General features: G+C 30.5%; 1 protein-coding gene across 2 annotated transcripts; it reads left to right on the top strand.

Annotated features, from left to right (window-relative positions):
• Nucleotides 1-1,390: 1,390 nt before the first annotated feature.
• On the top strand, nucleotides 1,391-7,670 carry LOC107931828 (cytosolic endo-beta-N-acetylglucosaminidase 1). Of its 2 annotated transcripts, XM_016863782.2 has the most exons (10): nucleotides 1,391-1,855; nucleotides 3,662-3,799; nucleotides 4,444-4,553; nucleotides 4,920-5,139; nucleotides 5,754-5,866; nucleotides 6,054-6,135; nucleotides 6,266-6,346; nucleotides 6,439-6,494; nucleotides 6,583-6,718; nucleotides 6,818-7,670. In XM_016863782.2, the coding sequence occupies exons 1-10, from the start codon at nucleotides 1,469-1,471 to the stop codon at nucleotides 7,562-7,564; spliced, it is 2,070 nt and encodes a 689-aa protein (XP_016719271.1). In that variant the 5' UTR covers nucleotides 1,391-1,468; the 3' UTR covers nucleotides 7,565-7,670. The 2 variants fall into 2 exon arrangements, with proteins under 2 accessions (XP_016719271.1, XP_016719272.1); XM_016863783.2 differs by lacking the exon at nucleotides 4,444-4,553 and having other exon boundaries at nucleotides 3,662-3,837.
• The last annotated feature ends 6,837 nt before the right edge of the window (nucleotides 7,671-14,507 follow it).

The raw sequence follows: 14,507 nt of genomic DNA on the forward strand, positions 1-14,507 counted from the left end.
CAAATCATCATTATTTTTACATTATTTTCCAAATCATTATCAACAAAAAGAATCTTTTTCCATTATTTTTCATTATCTTTTTTGTGTGCATAAACTTAATTATTCCCAAAGTCACAATGAACTTGAAACTTATTTCTATAGGACTAAAAGCATTAAAGGTAAAGCTCTTCCAACAGATTTACTTCTTAGAATTTGAACATGTTCTTATTTTTTGGGACGAAATTGTTATCAGCTTGAATAATATGCAAATTTGAACCATAAATAATTGTTTTTATTTAGCACCGGTTCTAAATTTTATGTCGTTTGAAATTAGGTGAAGTTCTTCGTGGAAATTGAGAAATTTCCATGTAGTTTCCTTCGAGGACTGAAGAAATAAATGCCCTACCAAATTAGTCCTCGTCTGAATAAATCGGCTGGTTAAAGTCAAGTCTTGCATTAACCATTTTCCACAACTTAAATAATGCTGCCATTGGACCCAAGAAAAAAAAATACAAACTCATAAAATTATTTTAGGGATAAAAAAATAAACAATAAATTTTGGGGAGATCAAGATGTGAATTTCCCATTATACTAATTTATCACATTTCAAAATTTAAAGAGAGTAATATAACAATTTTATCATTTAAGGGGGTCCAAGGCCACTGTTTGCTCCCTACCTTTGATTTGATTATAAAAAGTCTACAACTAATTCAAAGAGACTTGATAGTGTAACAAAGGTCGAAAAGCTTTGAACATCCAAATTCGATTATTACCATGTGCAAATGTCATGTATGTTCTCTTTCAGTTTTTTTTTTAAAATCCACTATATATGGACCTTATTAAGATTATTTATACTTGTAAAAAATTATTTAACTAAAACTTGAATTGACTCGAACCTAAAGTGATCAAAATCCAAAAGGATTCCAACTCAAAAAGATCTAATTTGAAATATTTGAGCTTCAAATACAAATGACCTTGTTGAGGGTTGGACCCAACACCTAATGAAAGTCCCTTTCCCCACTCACGTTAAAACAAACAATCCGACCAAAATAAAGACAACCAAAGCGTTAAAAATAAGTTAAATAGAGGTAAAAGTACTATAGAGACATCTGTATTAAAAGTTAAATTACACTTTGCGTCATTTATTAAAAAATAAGTAAATTAGTCTTTGTACATTAAATCAAAGACCAAACTAGTTTTTAACAATCAAAATGGATTAAAAATTTTAACAGAATGGCCAATTTATTCTTTGATCTAATATATAACAATCAATTTACTATTTTTTTAAGTAAAAGGAGCAAAATGCAATTTTACTCTTAATATAGGGAGCTACATAGTAATTTAACCCAAACTTCACGTCATGCCTCAATAAGTCAATTGCTAGTCTTCTTACATTGTAATCCACAAAAAGAAAATTCCAACATGCTTTCCTCCAATCTTAAACTCATCGATCGAAAAGAAAACCCTCATCGGAGAACCCAAAAATAACATGTCCGGCCAACCCAACGATCAAAAATCCGACCCGACACCACCACCTTTCGATCCATCAAAGCCGTCCGTTCCCATCTCTTATCCAATCAAGACCCTTGAAGACCTTGAAAATGGTTCTTACTACAAGTCTTTTCATTACCCTTTTAATAAAACCAGTGTTCCTTTACGACCAAACACAGGTTTGGCTCAAAGGCCTAGGGTTTTGGTTTGCCATGATATGCAAGGTGGTTACGTGGACGACAAGTGGATCCAAGGTGGCGAAAATTCCGGTGCTTATGCCATATGGCACTGGTATTTGATCGATGTGTTTGTTTATTTTTCTCATTATTTGGTTACTTTGCCTCCACCTTGTTGGACCAATACTGCTCATACACATGGAGTTAAGGTTAGTTAATGTAATAAATATTTTTTAAAATAATTTTAAAGCATAAAAAGTAGGATGATGTTCATTTGATTGAAAAGTATGATGATTTTTATTTTTAGGATAAATTATATTTAAAGTCGTTAAATTATTAGTAAATTTATGTTTTGATCACTCAATCTTAAAAAGTTATAAAATGGTCACTAAACTATTAGAAATTTTTTATTTAAATCACTATTTTGTTAAATCTGTTGATATATGACATTTTTCGTTCTCATCTCCGGCACCAATCGAAAGGGTAAACATCCCCTCCACTTCTACAGTTTAGTTTTTTTGTGAAACAACTTTGAATGTCAATAATCTGCAAACCAAATTCCAAACAATTTTTTTTTCGATCTCCGACACCGACAATCAGATCAGCTTGGATTTGAGATATGTTATACTACTTGTGAATGGGTATTGTTCTATCGTACCAGTCTTCGAATCGTCACTCAAAACTCGTGATGGGACTTTTAAAAAAAGACTTAACAATCTGGTGACTTAAATGAAAACATTCGAATAGTTCAGTGACTATTTTGTAACTTTTTGAAGTTAAATAACAAAATTAAAACTTACAAATAATTTAGTGACCTTAGGCATAGTTTACTCTTATTATTATAAAAATTGATTTTTTTTTTATGTTTAAATTATTGTGCTTTAAATGATCAAATATCTTTATATGCATCATTGGGTTTTAAATTGAGTACTACAAAAAAAAAATCAAATTACATAATGTGTAAATGTTGATGATTAAATATTTAAGAATCAAGACTAAATTGATACTGTTAAAGGGTTAAAATTGCTATTATGCCAATTTTAAAAGCTAACACCTTTCCACGAGCCATCTAATAGCTAGTAACCAGAAAAAAGGTAAAATTAAGTAGTTGAGTGATCATTTTGTAACTTTTCATAATTGGGTGACAAAAAAAGCTTCCCAGTAATTGGTTGACTATTGGTATATTTTACCCTTAAGACATATGTCACTTTGTAAATTATGATTTTGGTCCTTATGTTTGAATATGAGATTTAGTGAATTTGGTATAATTTAATCTCTTTGATTTTATAATGTCATTAGTTAATCCAAATACTTAATACCGTTAATTATATCATTAACGTATTGACATTGTCTTGACTTGTATGAAGTGGTGATTCAAACCGTGTTACTCTTACCCCGTACCCCAATATAAAAAAAACATACTAATGAAAAATCTATTGTGTTAAAATTTAAGGAAAAATCTACGTTAGCATTTTAACAAAAATAATTAATTGTATCATTTGGACTTACTAATGAAATTATAAAGACATAATTATGAATTTCACCTCTCTATGAAAATAAAAAAGTTAGTCACTTTACTTTAATTTACTAGATTTTGATACTTATACTTTACAAAAGCTGAGAGATTAGTCCAGTTGTTGGTAAATACATCAACTTGGACTTCTAATTTTTGCTAACTTGTTACATATAAATTGTTGAACTGCTGATTTTCTCCCTCTAATTTTGTGCATATAAATGATTGAAATGCTAATTTTCGGGTTAACAACTTAAAGACAAAGAGTTGACAACGAAATTTTAACAATTAAGTAGAGGGACTAACTCAATTTTTTCTAAAGTAGAGAGATGAAATTCATAGTTAGACCCCATTATAAAAGTAAAAGTACCAAATTATGCAAATTTAAATATAGAAAAGGGACCAAAATCAGAATTTGACCTTTTTATTGTAGTTGGATCATGGTGTGTGCTAAGACACTAACGGAAACATGTCCATATATTGTTTTTCTTTGGAAACTAAGGTATTAGGGACATTCATTGTTGAAGGAGAAGAAGGGACAGCTACTTGCAATAAAATGCTTTCAACAAAGGAATCTGCTCACAAATATGCTGAACTCTTAGTAGAGCTTGCTGTTGCTTTGGGCTTTGATGGATGGCTGGTACACAACATGCTTCTCATTCAATCCCAATCTCAAAGGTAAAAAAGGCCTGTCCAACCCCTCTCAACTTTGAAGTTGAGCAAATTGGTCCCTCTCAAAACAATCAGGGTTATTTAATCCCTATGAATTTTAAAATTAAGCAATTAAGGACAATTAATCATAGGGTTAATGTTTTCCGCCAATTGTACAAGTATTTTTAGTTAGTATAATAACAAGTATTTTCCGCGAATATTTATATGTTTTATTTTTTTAGAGAGTTTGGTTCTAAAAGAATTCAACATATTCAGCCTCAACATTTACAAATTTACAAAAAAAAAATTACAGACAAAACTTGTTAAATCATGACCAAGTTGATAGTATGTGTAAATTATAAAAGCTAAATTTGTTATCTACCAATCAAATTTATGTACAAATGACAAAAAGCATTAACTTCGTGAGTAATTGTCCTTAGTTACTGACTTTTGAAACTGACGAGATTTAAATTGTCCTAATTTTTTTAGAGGAACTAATTTGCTTAATATTGAAATTGAGAGGGGTGAAGAGGTTTTTTTTACCAATGTCAAATATGTTCACTTTTTTTCCGACAAGACAAGATAAAATTCAGAAAATGTTTAATAATGTTGATTTCAATGCTTTACTTGCAGCTCAACATGGAGGTTGACCTTGCCATTAGCCAAATCCCCAATCTCAAAGAATTTGTTAGCTATTTAACGCAGACAATGCACTCCTCGGTTCCTGGTTCTTTAGTTATATGGTTAGTAAATCGGGTTTAAGCCGTGACGGATTTAGAAATACGATTTAGGGGAGTAACGGTGAAGTTTGAAATTTTTTTGGGCACCAGAATTAAATTATATATTTTTATGATAGTAAAAATATAATTTTAATATTTTAATAGTCATATCTTTATAATTTTTAGAGGATTAAATCAATTTTTTATAATTTTGGGGGTCAAAATGTAATTTTATCATTACTAATTTAAAATTTTATAAATTATAAAGAACTTAAATAAAAATTTTTCCATTTTAAGGGGTTAAGGCCCTATTAGTTCCTCTAGATCCACTCCTAGATTTACGGTTTGCGGTTTAGGTGTTTGTTTTGATTTGCAGTGTTGGTTTTTCAGGTATGATAGTGTTACAATTGATGGAACACTTAGTTGGCAAAATCAATTGAATGAAGAGAATAAACCTTTTTTCGATATTAGTGATGGAATCTTCGTTAACTATTTATGGGAAAAGGATGATCCAAAGTTATCTGCAACGGTTGCCGGCGATAGAAAGCTCGATGTTTACATGGGGATTGATGTATTCGGAAGAGGAACATACGGTGGCGGGCAATGGACGGTATGTTTCATGCTAATGATAATCTTTTATGGGTAAACTATACTAGTAGTCACTCAACTATTAGTAAATTTCTTTTTGGTCATCTAACTTTTCAATTTTAATTTTGTTGGTCACCTACTGACTAGCGATGGTATTCTTAAAAATTGGCATAATAGTAAATTTAACTCTCAACATTTATAAATTATGTCAAATTAGTCTTGATTTTAAAAATTTTAAACTGTTTCTTTTTCTTTTTTATATTTACAATCAAATTTAGCTGATAATTTGTTTTTTAGCCTTTTACATGAAAGAGCCACAAAGAAAAGCAAACTTGTTAAAAAGACTAAATTATATAATGTATAAATGTTGAGGGTTAATTTTTTTAGAATCAAGACTAAATTGATACAATATATAAATGTTTGTGAATTAAAGTTGCTATTATACTAATTTAAAAGCTACCATTGTTAGCCCACTGGTGACCAAAAAAAACAAAATTGAATAGGTGAATGACCATTTTGTAACTTTTTTTTAATTGGGTGATAAAAAAATTACTAATAGTTGAGCGATTATTAGTGTAATTTACCGATCTTTTATTGTCTCATTCCAAACTTTATATGATAATTGTCCTTTGACAGACGAATGTTGCACTTGAAGTGATTAAAAAGGATGATGTCTCGGCTGCGATATTCGCTCCGGGATGGGTTTATGAAACAAAACAACCACCCGATTTTCAGACCGCTCAAAACCGGTAACGGACTTAATTCGTTTATCAAATGTCCTGATGTATTCAGCTCGTTGTGGTTGCAATAGTGTCATCCAGTACTTGCTTTATTTTCTTTTACGATTTGGACCATCATCGGGTCCTTCACTTAAAAACCAGAGAAGCATGATACATTTTTGAGTTATCTTCATTATGAACAATTTGGTTTTCGCAGTTGGTGGAGTCTGGTTGAGAAATCATGGGGGATCGTCCAAAATTATCCTAAAACACTACCGTTCTATTCGAATTTCGACCAGGTAAAAACTATCTCATAGTCTTTGTTGTTATTTTGTTACGTCTCGTGCACGCAACAAAATAATCAACTCATCGAATATCTAGCATGACGGGCATTTACGCATCCAATGACCGCTGTTTTAAATTGTTCAGGGCCGTGGTAATCATATTTCCGTTGACGGAGCACAAGTATTAAGCACTCAATGGAATAACATTTCTTCACAAACATTTCAGGTCTATCGCTTTGCTTGTCGGTTTGGATCTAAGTTGCTTTTTTATAGAAAAAAGTGTACTTACTTGCATGTTACGTTACCTTCTTGTTTCAGCCTTTCCTGGAGTATGTTGATGATTCCACCTCAAAAACAATTGAAGTTCGTGTTGAGTAAGTTCGCATGATTTATTGTATACCAAACGATTCGGTTGTGTTTATATAATGTTCAAAGGTCTATGAGTTGGTTCATGAATGGTAGTTTTAAGGAAGCATCGTTTAACGGAGGTGGAAACATAACATTTAAAGGAACTCTCGAAGCCGGCGCCTCATTCTCAACCAGACTCTTCTCAGGACAACTTCTTACGGGTCCGTTACCGATTTACTTCACATATTCTGTAAGCTATCTCGACTTACTGCTTTACATCATAACCAAATATTTTCGAAATCAAACATTATGATCGCTAACGAATAGTGTTCAATAACCCCCGCTTTAGGTAAAGTCTGAAGGTAATTCTCATTTGGGCCTTTCTCTTGAATTATCTTCTGAAACGGAAGGAAAAAAGAAGTTGTTTCTTGCATCCCAAGGAACAAACCAATTCTCAAGTGAAGTCCTCCTGCCACGACGACTTACAACGCCGGACAATGCTCCAGGATGGGTTATGCAAGAGGTCAGCATTGCAATGAACGGATACACATTAACAGAAATCCACGCCGTATGCTACAAACAACAACCCGAAATCACAAATACAACTGAATACTTTGCTGTGCTCGGAGACATTAAGATTTCAACTTCGAGCAAGAATACCGAATTCCCTCCATCTACTTCTTGGATCGTCAACGGCCAAGACATAGAATGGGGAACATCTCAAGGTTCCAAAACACTTAGTCTTAAGATCAGCTGGAAACCGGAAGATGAAAAGGGTCCTCTTTTCCCAAAGTACAATATCTACGTTGAGAAATTATCGAAACAATCGATTCGAACATTGAGAGGAACGCTAGAAAGCGTTAGAGAGTACATCGGAGTAGCACACATAGAAGCCTTCTATGTATCTCAACTTGTCATCCCTTCGGATACTTCGAGTCTCAAGTTTATTATTCAAGTTTGCAATGTTGACGGCGCCAGCCAAAATCTCGACGACGCTCCATTTTTTCAACTCGATGTTCAAAGCTCGACGAACATATTATCACTTCTGTTCGGTTGCCTTCCTTCCTTGGTGAAGAACATCATAGCTTATCTATGAATGTAAGCCAATCTATTATTATAATAAATTCAAGATGAATATCACAACTATACAAGAACTTTGATTTAATGTGTAATGTCATATATGAAATTTCATTTTTGTACAATTTTGTATATGAATTTTTTATTTGATTCAATTTTCATAAATCACTAACAACATTATAGAATTATCACCATTTTACGTTGATATCACAAAACTGAAAATTTATGTATCAAATTGCACATTGGACCAAAGTTCATATATAAATTTGATATTGATCCCAATAAATTCATTAACTTCATCAAACCATGTTAAAATTGGTCAAGTACTGATTTTGGTCCCTCTATTATGATCAAATTTAAAATTTAGTCCTCATGATTTATTTTTTATTTTGATTCATCTATTTTTATAATATCATTGATTAATCAAAATAGTTATCGATTAAATTGTTAATGTAGTTATTTTAAGAACATTTTTTCTCATCATGACATTGGATTGAGTATTTTAAAAAAAAACTACATCAAGAATTTAATTGGAATAATTAACAGTGTTCACTATTTAAAGTATGAAATTATTAAAATTAACGATTAAATTGTTAATGTAGTTATTTTTAAGAACATTTTTTCTCATCGTGACATTGGACTGAGTATTTTTAAAAAAATCATATTTTAAAAAAAAATCAACTTCAAGAATTTAATTGGAATAATTAACGGTGTTAACTATTTAAAGTATAAAACTATTAAAATGGATAATTAAATTATTTTAAATTAAAATATAGGGATTAAATCAAGGTAGCCAGTATCGTACTGGTTGATGTATCGTTTTTGTCCTGATACTTGTATGTACTATTACCAGTATGTTTTGGTATACCGTTTTGAATTCATTGATGTTTTTAAATATTTTTCATATATAGAGAGTTTAATTTTTAGTTTCTCAATTAAATTATATATTATTTTGATCAAAAAATAAATCAAATGATATATATACATACAAATATATCTCAATTACATCTATATAAATATATTTATATGTAAGTATAAATTATAAAATTAATAATTAGGTTCAATAATTTAATTTAATTACTAGTAATTTTAAATTTAATTATTAAAAAATGGTTAATACAAAATACATTGGAATGGTCGAAACACACCGAAATTTTGACCAAAATGGAACATTGACTATTTGGTACCGGTTTGGGACCGGAACGGTATGGTCCCAACTACCATGGATTAAATGTTGATTAAGCATTAACTCAGTAGGCATCGTTGCTATTGCAATAACCAATAGGACATGAGTTTGAGTGCGACTAAATTCTTCTTTTCCTCCAATTTAAGGGTAGAAGTAGACTTTGTATAAAAAAAGTATAAGGATTAGATCACAAATCTGAGTGTAATGAAGGGACCAAAACTAAATTTGACCTTAAAAACTTAATACATTTTGCAAAATTCAAAGAAACGAGTTTGAGAAAATATGAATAAAGTGTGAAATATTGCACAAAAATCAATGAAGAACGTTGGGTGCAATGATGGATAATGAATGATTGACTTAAGAATGTCAAATAATAGAATATTAATAGTCAATTTACTTATTATTGATAAATTATGTTATTAAAAGACTAAATCAAATCAAATTTTAATTAATTAAAAAACTTCATATATAGTCAATTGAGTTTTAGTTCGATTGATACGGGTATTGTTGTCAATGCAGAAGGACGTAGATTTGAGTACGCTAAAGCACATTATCTTCCTATTTATGTGTTGAGAGGGACCATTTGTAATTCTGTAAAAAAAGAACAGATATGATCAAAACCTATAATAAGGTTGTTCAAAAAAAACTCATGAGCTAGATGCCTCGTCCAACCTACTTTGGCCATGTTTGGTGTTATATTTTTCAATCTCGAGTTGGCTCAGTTTATAAATAATAAAAAATATAAAAAAATTCTAATTAAATTTGAAATGAATCACTTTTACCCTTGAATTTCTACATTGTGGGTTAAATCCTATTTGATGTGAACTCTATTGCAGAGAAAGCTCTCTTTTAGATTCTCACCTAAACGAACTAATCTCCTTTTTCAGCCACCGACATACATCACCAAAAAATTCACCATCATTTCACTTTGATAATATAATCATTACAACTCTCCATGGTTAAAATAACATACATTTTTGTTATTACATGTAAAATTTATAGGATATTATCTTTTAAAGATGATTATATGAATCAATCGAGATGATATTAAACTGATTGGTTTAGTTGTTAATGATCACACTAAAAAATATCAAGATATTCTCTTCTTCTGTTTTAAAAAATTTGTTCATAAAATCATATATTAGTTGAGTAAAGTAAAAAAAAATGGAATCAAAATTAAATTATAAATTTTTGAAAGATCAATTTTTAATTTTTAAATAGACTAAAGAACAATTTTTTCCATATAGGATATTGGATTTTTTGAATTTGCCTATTGGCATTGGAAAACAATAATACTTAAAAGCTAATGAGGTCTTGGTCGTCTTGGTAAGATTGATGCTTCATATGAGATCTTGAGTGTTAAGTTCGAGATCTATTTTGTGAAAGAAAAATCATGTTTGGGTTTTTCTCAAATATATTATTGATAGTTAGTTGTTGAAATAATTATTTAATTCAGTATTTGTAATGATTAATTCTGATTAGAAGGATGATATAGTTTTGTTGAGGGGAGTTTGACTCATTTGAGAGAAATTTTCGAAGTGTTGTTCGTCGATAGTCAATAAATTTCTTAACGGATCAATATTGTCTCCAGTTAGGATTTTGTCCCTCAACTTTACAGAAAATCTAAGTGTCTGGGATGACAAGTTTAACAAAACAAAGACAATACTAACTTAATAAAAAATCCACCAACTCTGAACAGTTAAAACTTAAAAACTTTTTTGAAAAAAATTAGATGTGAATTCAAAAACTAAACAATAAATGCTTACAATTGAGTTGATTAATATATTTTACCAAAAAGAAAAACAAAAATTTCACTCTGGTTCTAATTTCAATCATGGAGGTGATTCCAAGTACTTTGAATTTGATTTGGTTGGTGCATAGAATATATGTTATTATTAAAAAAATGAAATTATCACTCATGCTCCGAAACTTAAAATCATAACTTTAATATGAAAGCTTCATAATCATTTAATCATTGAACTAAGATGGAAAAGTTATTTAAAAGGTTATATATTATTTAGTATTTGAGTTTGATTTTAATATTTAATTTAGTATTTAGTAGATGAAATTTCGCAATGAAATTTATCTCTGGCTGTGAGAACACAGCAAATACCCTGCAGATGAAATCTGCCTCTGATTGTGGATGCACAACAAATATCCCGCAGATAGAATCAGTCTCTAGTTGTGGATACACAGTAAATTTGTAGATAAACTATCAATCTTCCTTCATACATATCATCCCACCTCTTGCAATGTAATGTGGCATACTTATAATAGATCAATACGATAGCAATTAATATACTTATAGTAGATCAATACGATAACAATTATTATGCTTATACTAATTCAATTCAGTAGCGTGAGACATGCTTTATCATGTGTTCGGGTTAACGGTAACATAAGGCATGCTAATCCTACAATCCGTAATACAGATGCAACAAACATATATTATTCTCATATCATGCATATACAGTAATAATACAAACATTCAAATCATAATAGCAATACTCATATTATCAGGGGTTTAATTGCGAGAAATAGAACTCTAAAAATACTTCAGGGATTAAATTGAACAAATCATAAAATTATGGGTGAAACTGTAAAGAATGGGTCACACAATCACGTGGTCAAGTTGTGTGAGAGGCTATAGGCTGTGTTGAAGGGTTACACGACCATGTAACAGACTGTGACTGTGTGACAAATGCAAAAATTAACCTACAGGGGAGACACGGCGGTGTGGCAAGCCATGTGAGATTCTAACTAGCCTAGGGTTTCAGAGGTACATGGCCGTGTGGTCCACACACTTGTGTGACAGACTGTGTGGCTCTAATCCTAGTTACGGTTTGCCCCGATTTGCTTGTAAAAGAACACACACCTTTCACCGGAAGCTTAACCGACGTTCCTCGCGATCAAATCTGATCCGACACACTTAAAACAAGTCATTCAAATGATATTTATACACAAGTTAACATTGAACATCAAGATTCAACAAGATTAATGGAAGATTTCGACAAGAATCGCAAAAGGTCGTGATTGGATTAAAAAATTAACGTGGATCGACGCTATTGCAAAATTTACACGTTCTACAAATTGAAAAGAATGTACTTACTAATCTTGGATGAAAAGAATTGGATGCTATCAATGGCGTAGTCGACAATTGGTAGGGAAAATTATTCGAACCAGAATTGGTTTTGATTCGAGAAGCAAAAATAGTTTCAACAATGGAGAGAAAATATTATGCAAAAAAGAATATGAAAAAGAAAAGGGCGAAGAAATAGGGAAAATGAAGCAAAATTATGTTTGGTTTGGAAAAGAAAGCAAGAATTCAAATGTAATTAGGAAAAAGAGCTAAATACAGGTGCTCATATTGTATGGGCTTTTAGTTTAATGTTTCTATTCAGCCGACGTGGTTATTGGCAAGAACTTATTGAATCCATTGTTTGGGCTCATAATAAATTAAAAGTTGTTCATGTTACTCAGCCTAGAGCCTTGAGCATTGTACAACGACGTGTTGTAGGGGTAACCCATTACCTTCTGGGTGGAATTGCCACAACATGGGCATTCTTCTTAGCAAGAATTATTGCAGTAGGATAATGGCTAAGAGGATTTGAAATGCATTATGGCATTAAGATTTCCAAGGTTTAGCCAAGGATTAGCTCAGGACCCGTCGTATTTGATTTGGTATTGCTACCGTGCATGACTTCGAAAGTCATGAAGATATTACTGAGGAACATCTTTATCAGAATATTTTTGCTTCTCACTTTAGGCAATTAGCAATAATTTTTCAAATGGGAGAAGAGTGGCTTGAACTTAAAACCTCTAGAAAGGACACTAATTACTTAACCATCAAGCCTAATTCATTTCTTAATTAATTATTTCAATTAACCCTCTATATTTTGGGGTGTGAAATACTTAATTGAAACAAAAAAAAAATCATGTACCAAATTGAATATTAAAGCTAAACTCAAGTACTTAGCTAGGACAAAAAATACTTAAGTACCAAATTAAACATTAAAATCAAACTCAGATACCAAATAGTATATTAACCCCTTATTTAAATCCACATTTTCACATCAACAAAAAAAGAGTTCATTTTAATTATCAAAAAATTAATTATATCAATAGTTCCAAGTAAAATCAATCATTGAAATAACTTAACTGTATAGCTTAATTCAACTAATTATCTAAGCAGCATATAATTTTCACAATGTGAGACTCAAATCTACACACTTAGAAAAGGTTCAACCTTTATCAATAGTGTCAATGTCTCACTAACAAAGACAAATGCAAGGAAATAAGCAGAGACCTTGACCCCTCCAAATGATAACTTTTTTTCTGAATTTCTTGAAATTTATAAATTAATAATTAATAAATTCAAATTTTTATAATTTAATTTTCATCCAAAATTTTTTGAGCATGAAAACCATTAATTAAGAGAAGCCATAGAATCTTTTTGAGCATGCAAGTGGTGATCAACTCTCCCATCATCTCTCAATCACTTTGGCCTTTTGTGTATTTAAGCAAAGTGTATACAACTATGCTAATTCCATGACTTAGACAAGAGGAAAAGAGGGACTCTAATTTAAAAATTAAACACTATTTTGAAAAAAAGGAACAAAACCCTATAAATAAATAAATAATAGAAATAAAAACATTCATTTTATAAATAGTAACAACAAAATTAAATATTTAAATTAGTTTAAATCCAGTTTAAACAGCTTTCGTTTTTGCATCAGTTCAATTTTTTATGGGACTGATTGAACTAATTAGACCATCAATTTTTATTTAATCGACCAATTCAATCTAATTCTAATAATCATAATTTCATCAAAAAAATTTAGAAATTCTCAGTAAACCACAAAAATTCTAAAAAATTTTAATTAGATCTCTTAAAATTTTTGAAAATTTTCAATAATCTACAATATTTTTAAAAAAAATTGATTAAATCTCGTAAACCCAAAAACTTAATGTCACATTGTATCTCTGATATCATATTAAACATTTAAGTATTTAATAAATTTGATGGAGGTTCCTCCCCACCCCCACCATATCTCATTGTGTCCCCATAAATAAGTGAAAATCAAAAGTTTGATAGAAATCAAAAGTGAGCTATCTTTGTCGTCTAATGTCCTTCCAATGAAGTTTCTTCTTTTCTTTCTCTAATCTAAATTTTCAACATAGAATTTGACTGTCCCTCTCTAAGCTGGAAAATCCCATGAAATTCATGTATTAAGCCAATTTCAATCAAGTTTACAGCTAAGTACATATTCATATTCTTATAGGGTTAGGTTCATCATTTTTTCTGTCATTAAATTCTTCACATATCATTGCCGCATGACCTTTAATGTATCATTACCATTAGCTATACGTGACCTCCATGCTAGGGTTGGTAAAAAAATTCGAAAAACTCGAAATTCGATTTGATTTGAATAATAATGTTGGATTATTTTAATTTTAGTTCAGTTTTTAATTTAAAAGTTGAAAAAGTTGTAATTATTTATATTTATATTTACTTTTTTAATAATATAAAACAAAGTTACAAAATGGTCATCGAACTAGTCCAAAAATTTTCATTTAAGTTACTAGGCTATTGCAGTTGTTGTTGTTGGTCTTCTCTATTCGCACCGCCTGCACCAATCAAAAGCTTCTGTTCTCCTTATTTTCTTCAATTTTATTTTCATGAAACAACTTTTAATGTCACGAATCTGCGATCCAAAACTTATTCACCTATATGATGTAATCATCAAATGAATCAACTCCAAAACTTATTCACTGC

The sequence above is a fragment of the Gossypium hirsutum genome, chromosome D10 (assembly GCF_007990345.1).
Source record: "Gossypium hirsutum isolate 1008001.06 chromosome D10, Gossypium_hirsutum_v2.1, whole genome shotgun sequence".
Taxonomy (NCBI): domain Eukaryota; kingdom Viridiplantae; phylum Streptophyta; class Magnoliopsida; order Malvales; family Malvaceae; genus Gossypium; species Gossypium hirsutum.

What these genes read in the sequence shown, in the direction of transcription:
- LOC107931828 (XM_016863782.2), top strand. Translation starts at nt 1,469, where the DNA reads ATGTCCGGCCAACCCAACGATCAAAAATCCGACCCGACACCACCACCT. An exon ending in TTTCAGACCGCTCAAAACCG is followed by an intron (nt 5,867 to 6,053) that starts GTAACGGACTTA and finishes TGGTTTTCGCAG; the next exon opens with TTGGTGGAGTCTGGTTGAGA. An exon ending in TCTATTCGAATTTCGACCAG is followed by an intron (nt 6,136 to 6,265) that starts GTAAAAACTATC and finishes TAAATTGTTCAG; the next exon opens with GGCCGTGGTAATCATATTTC.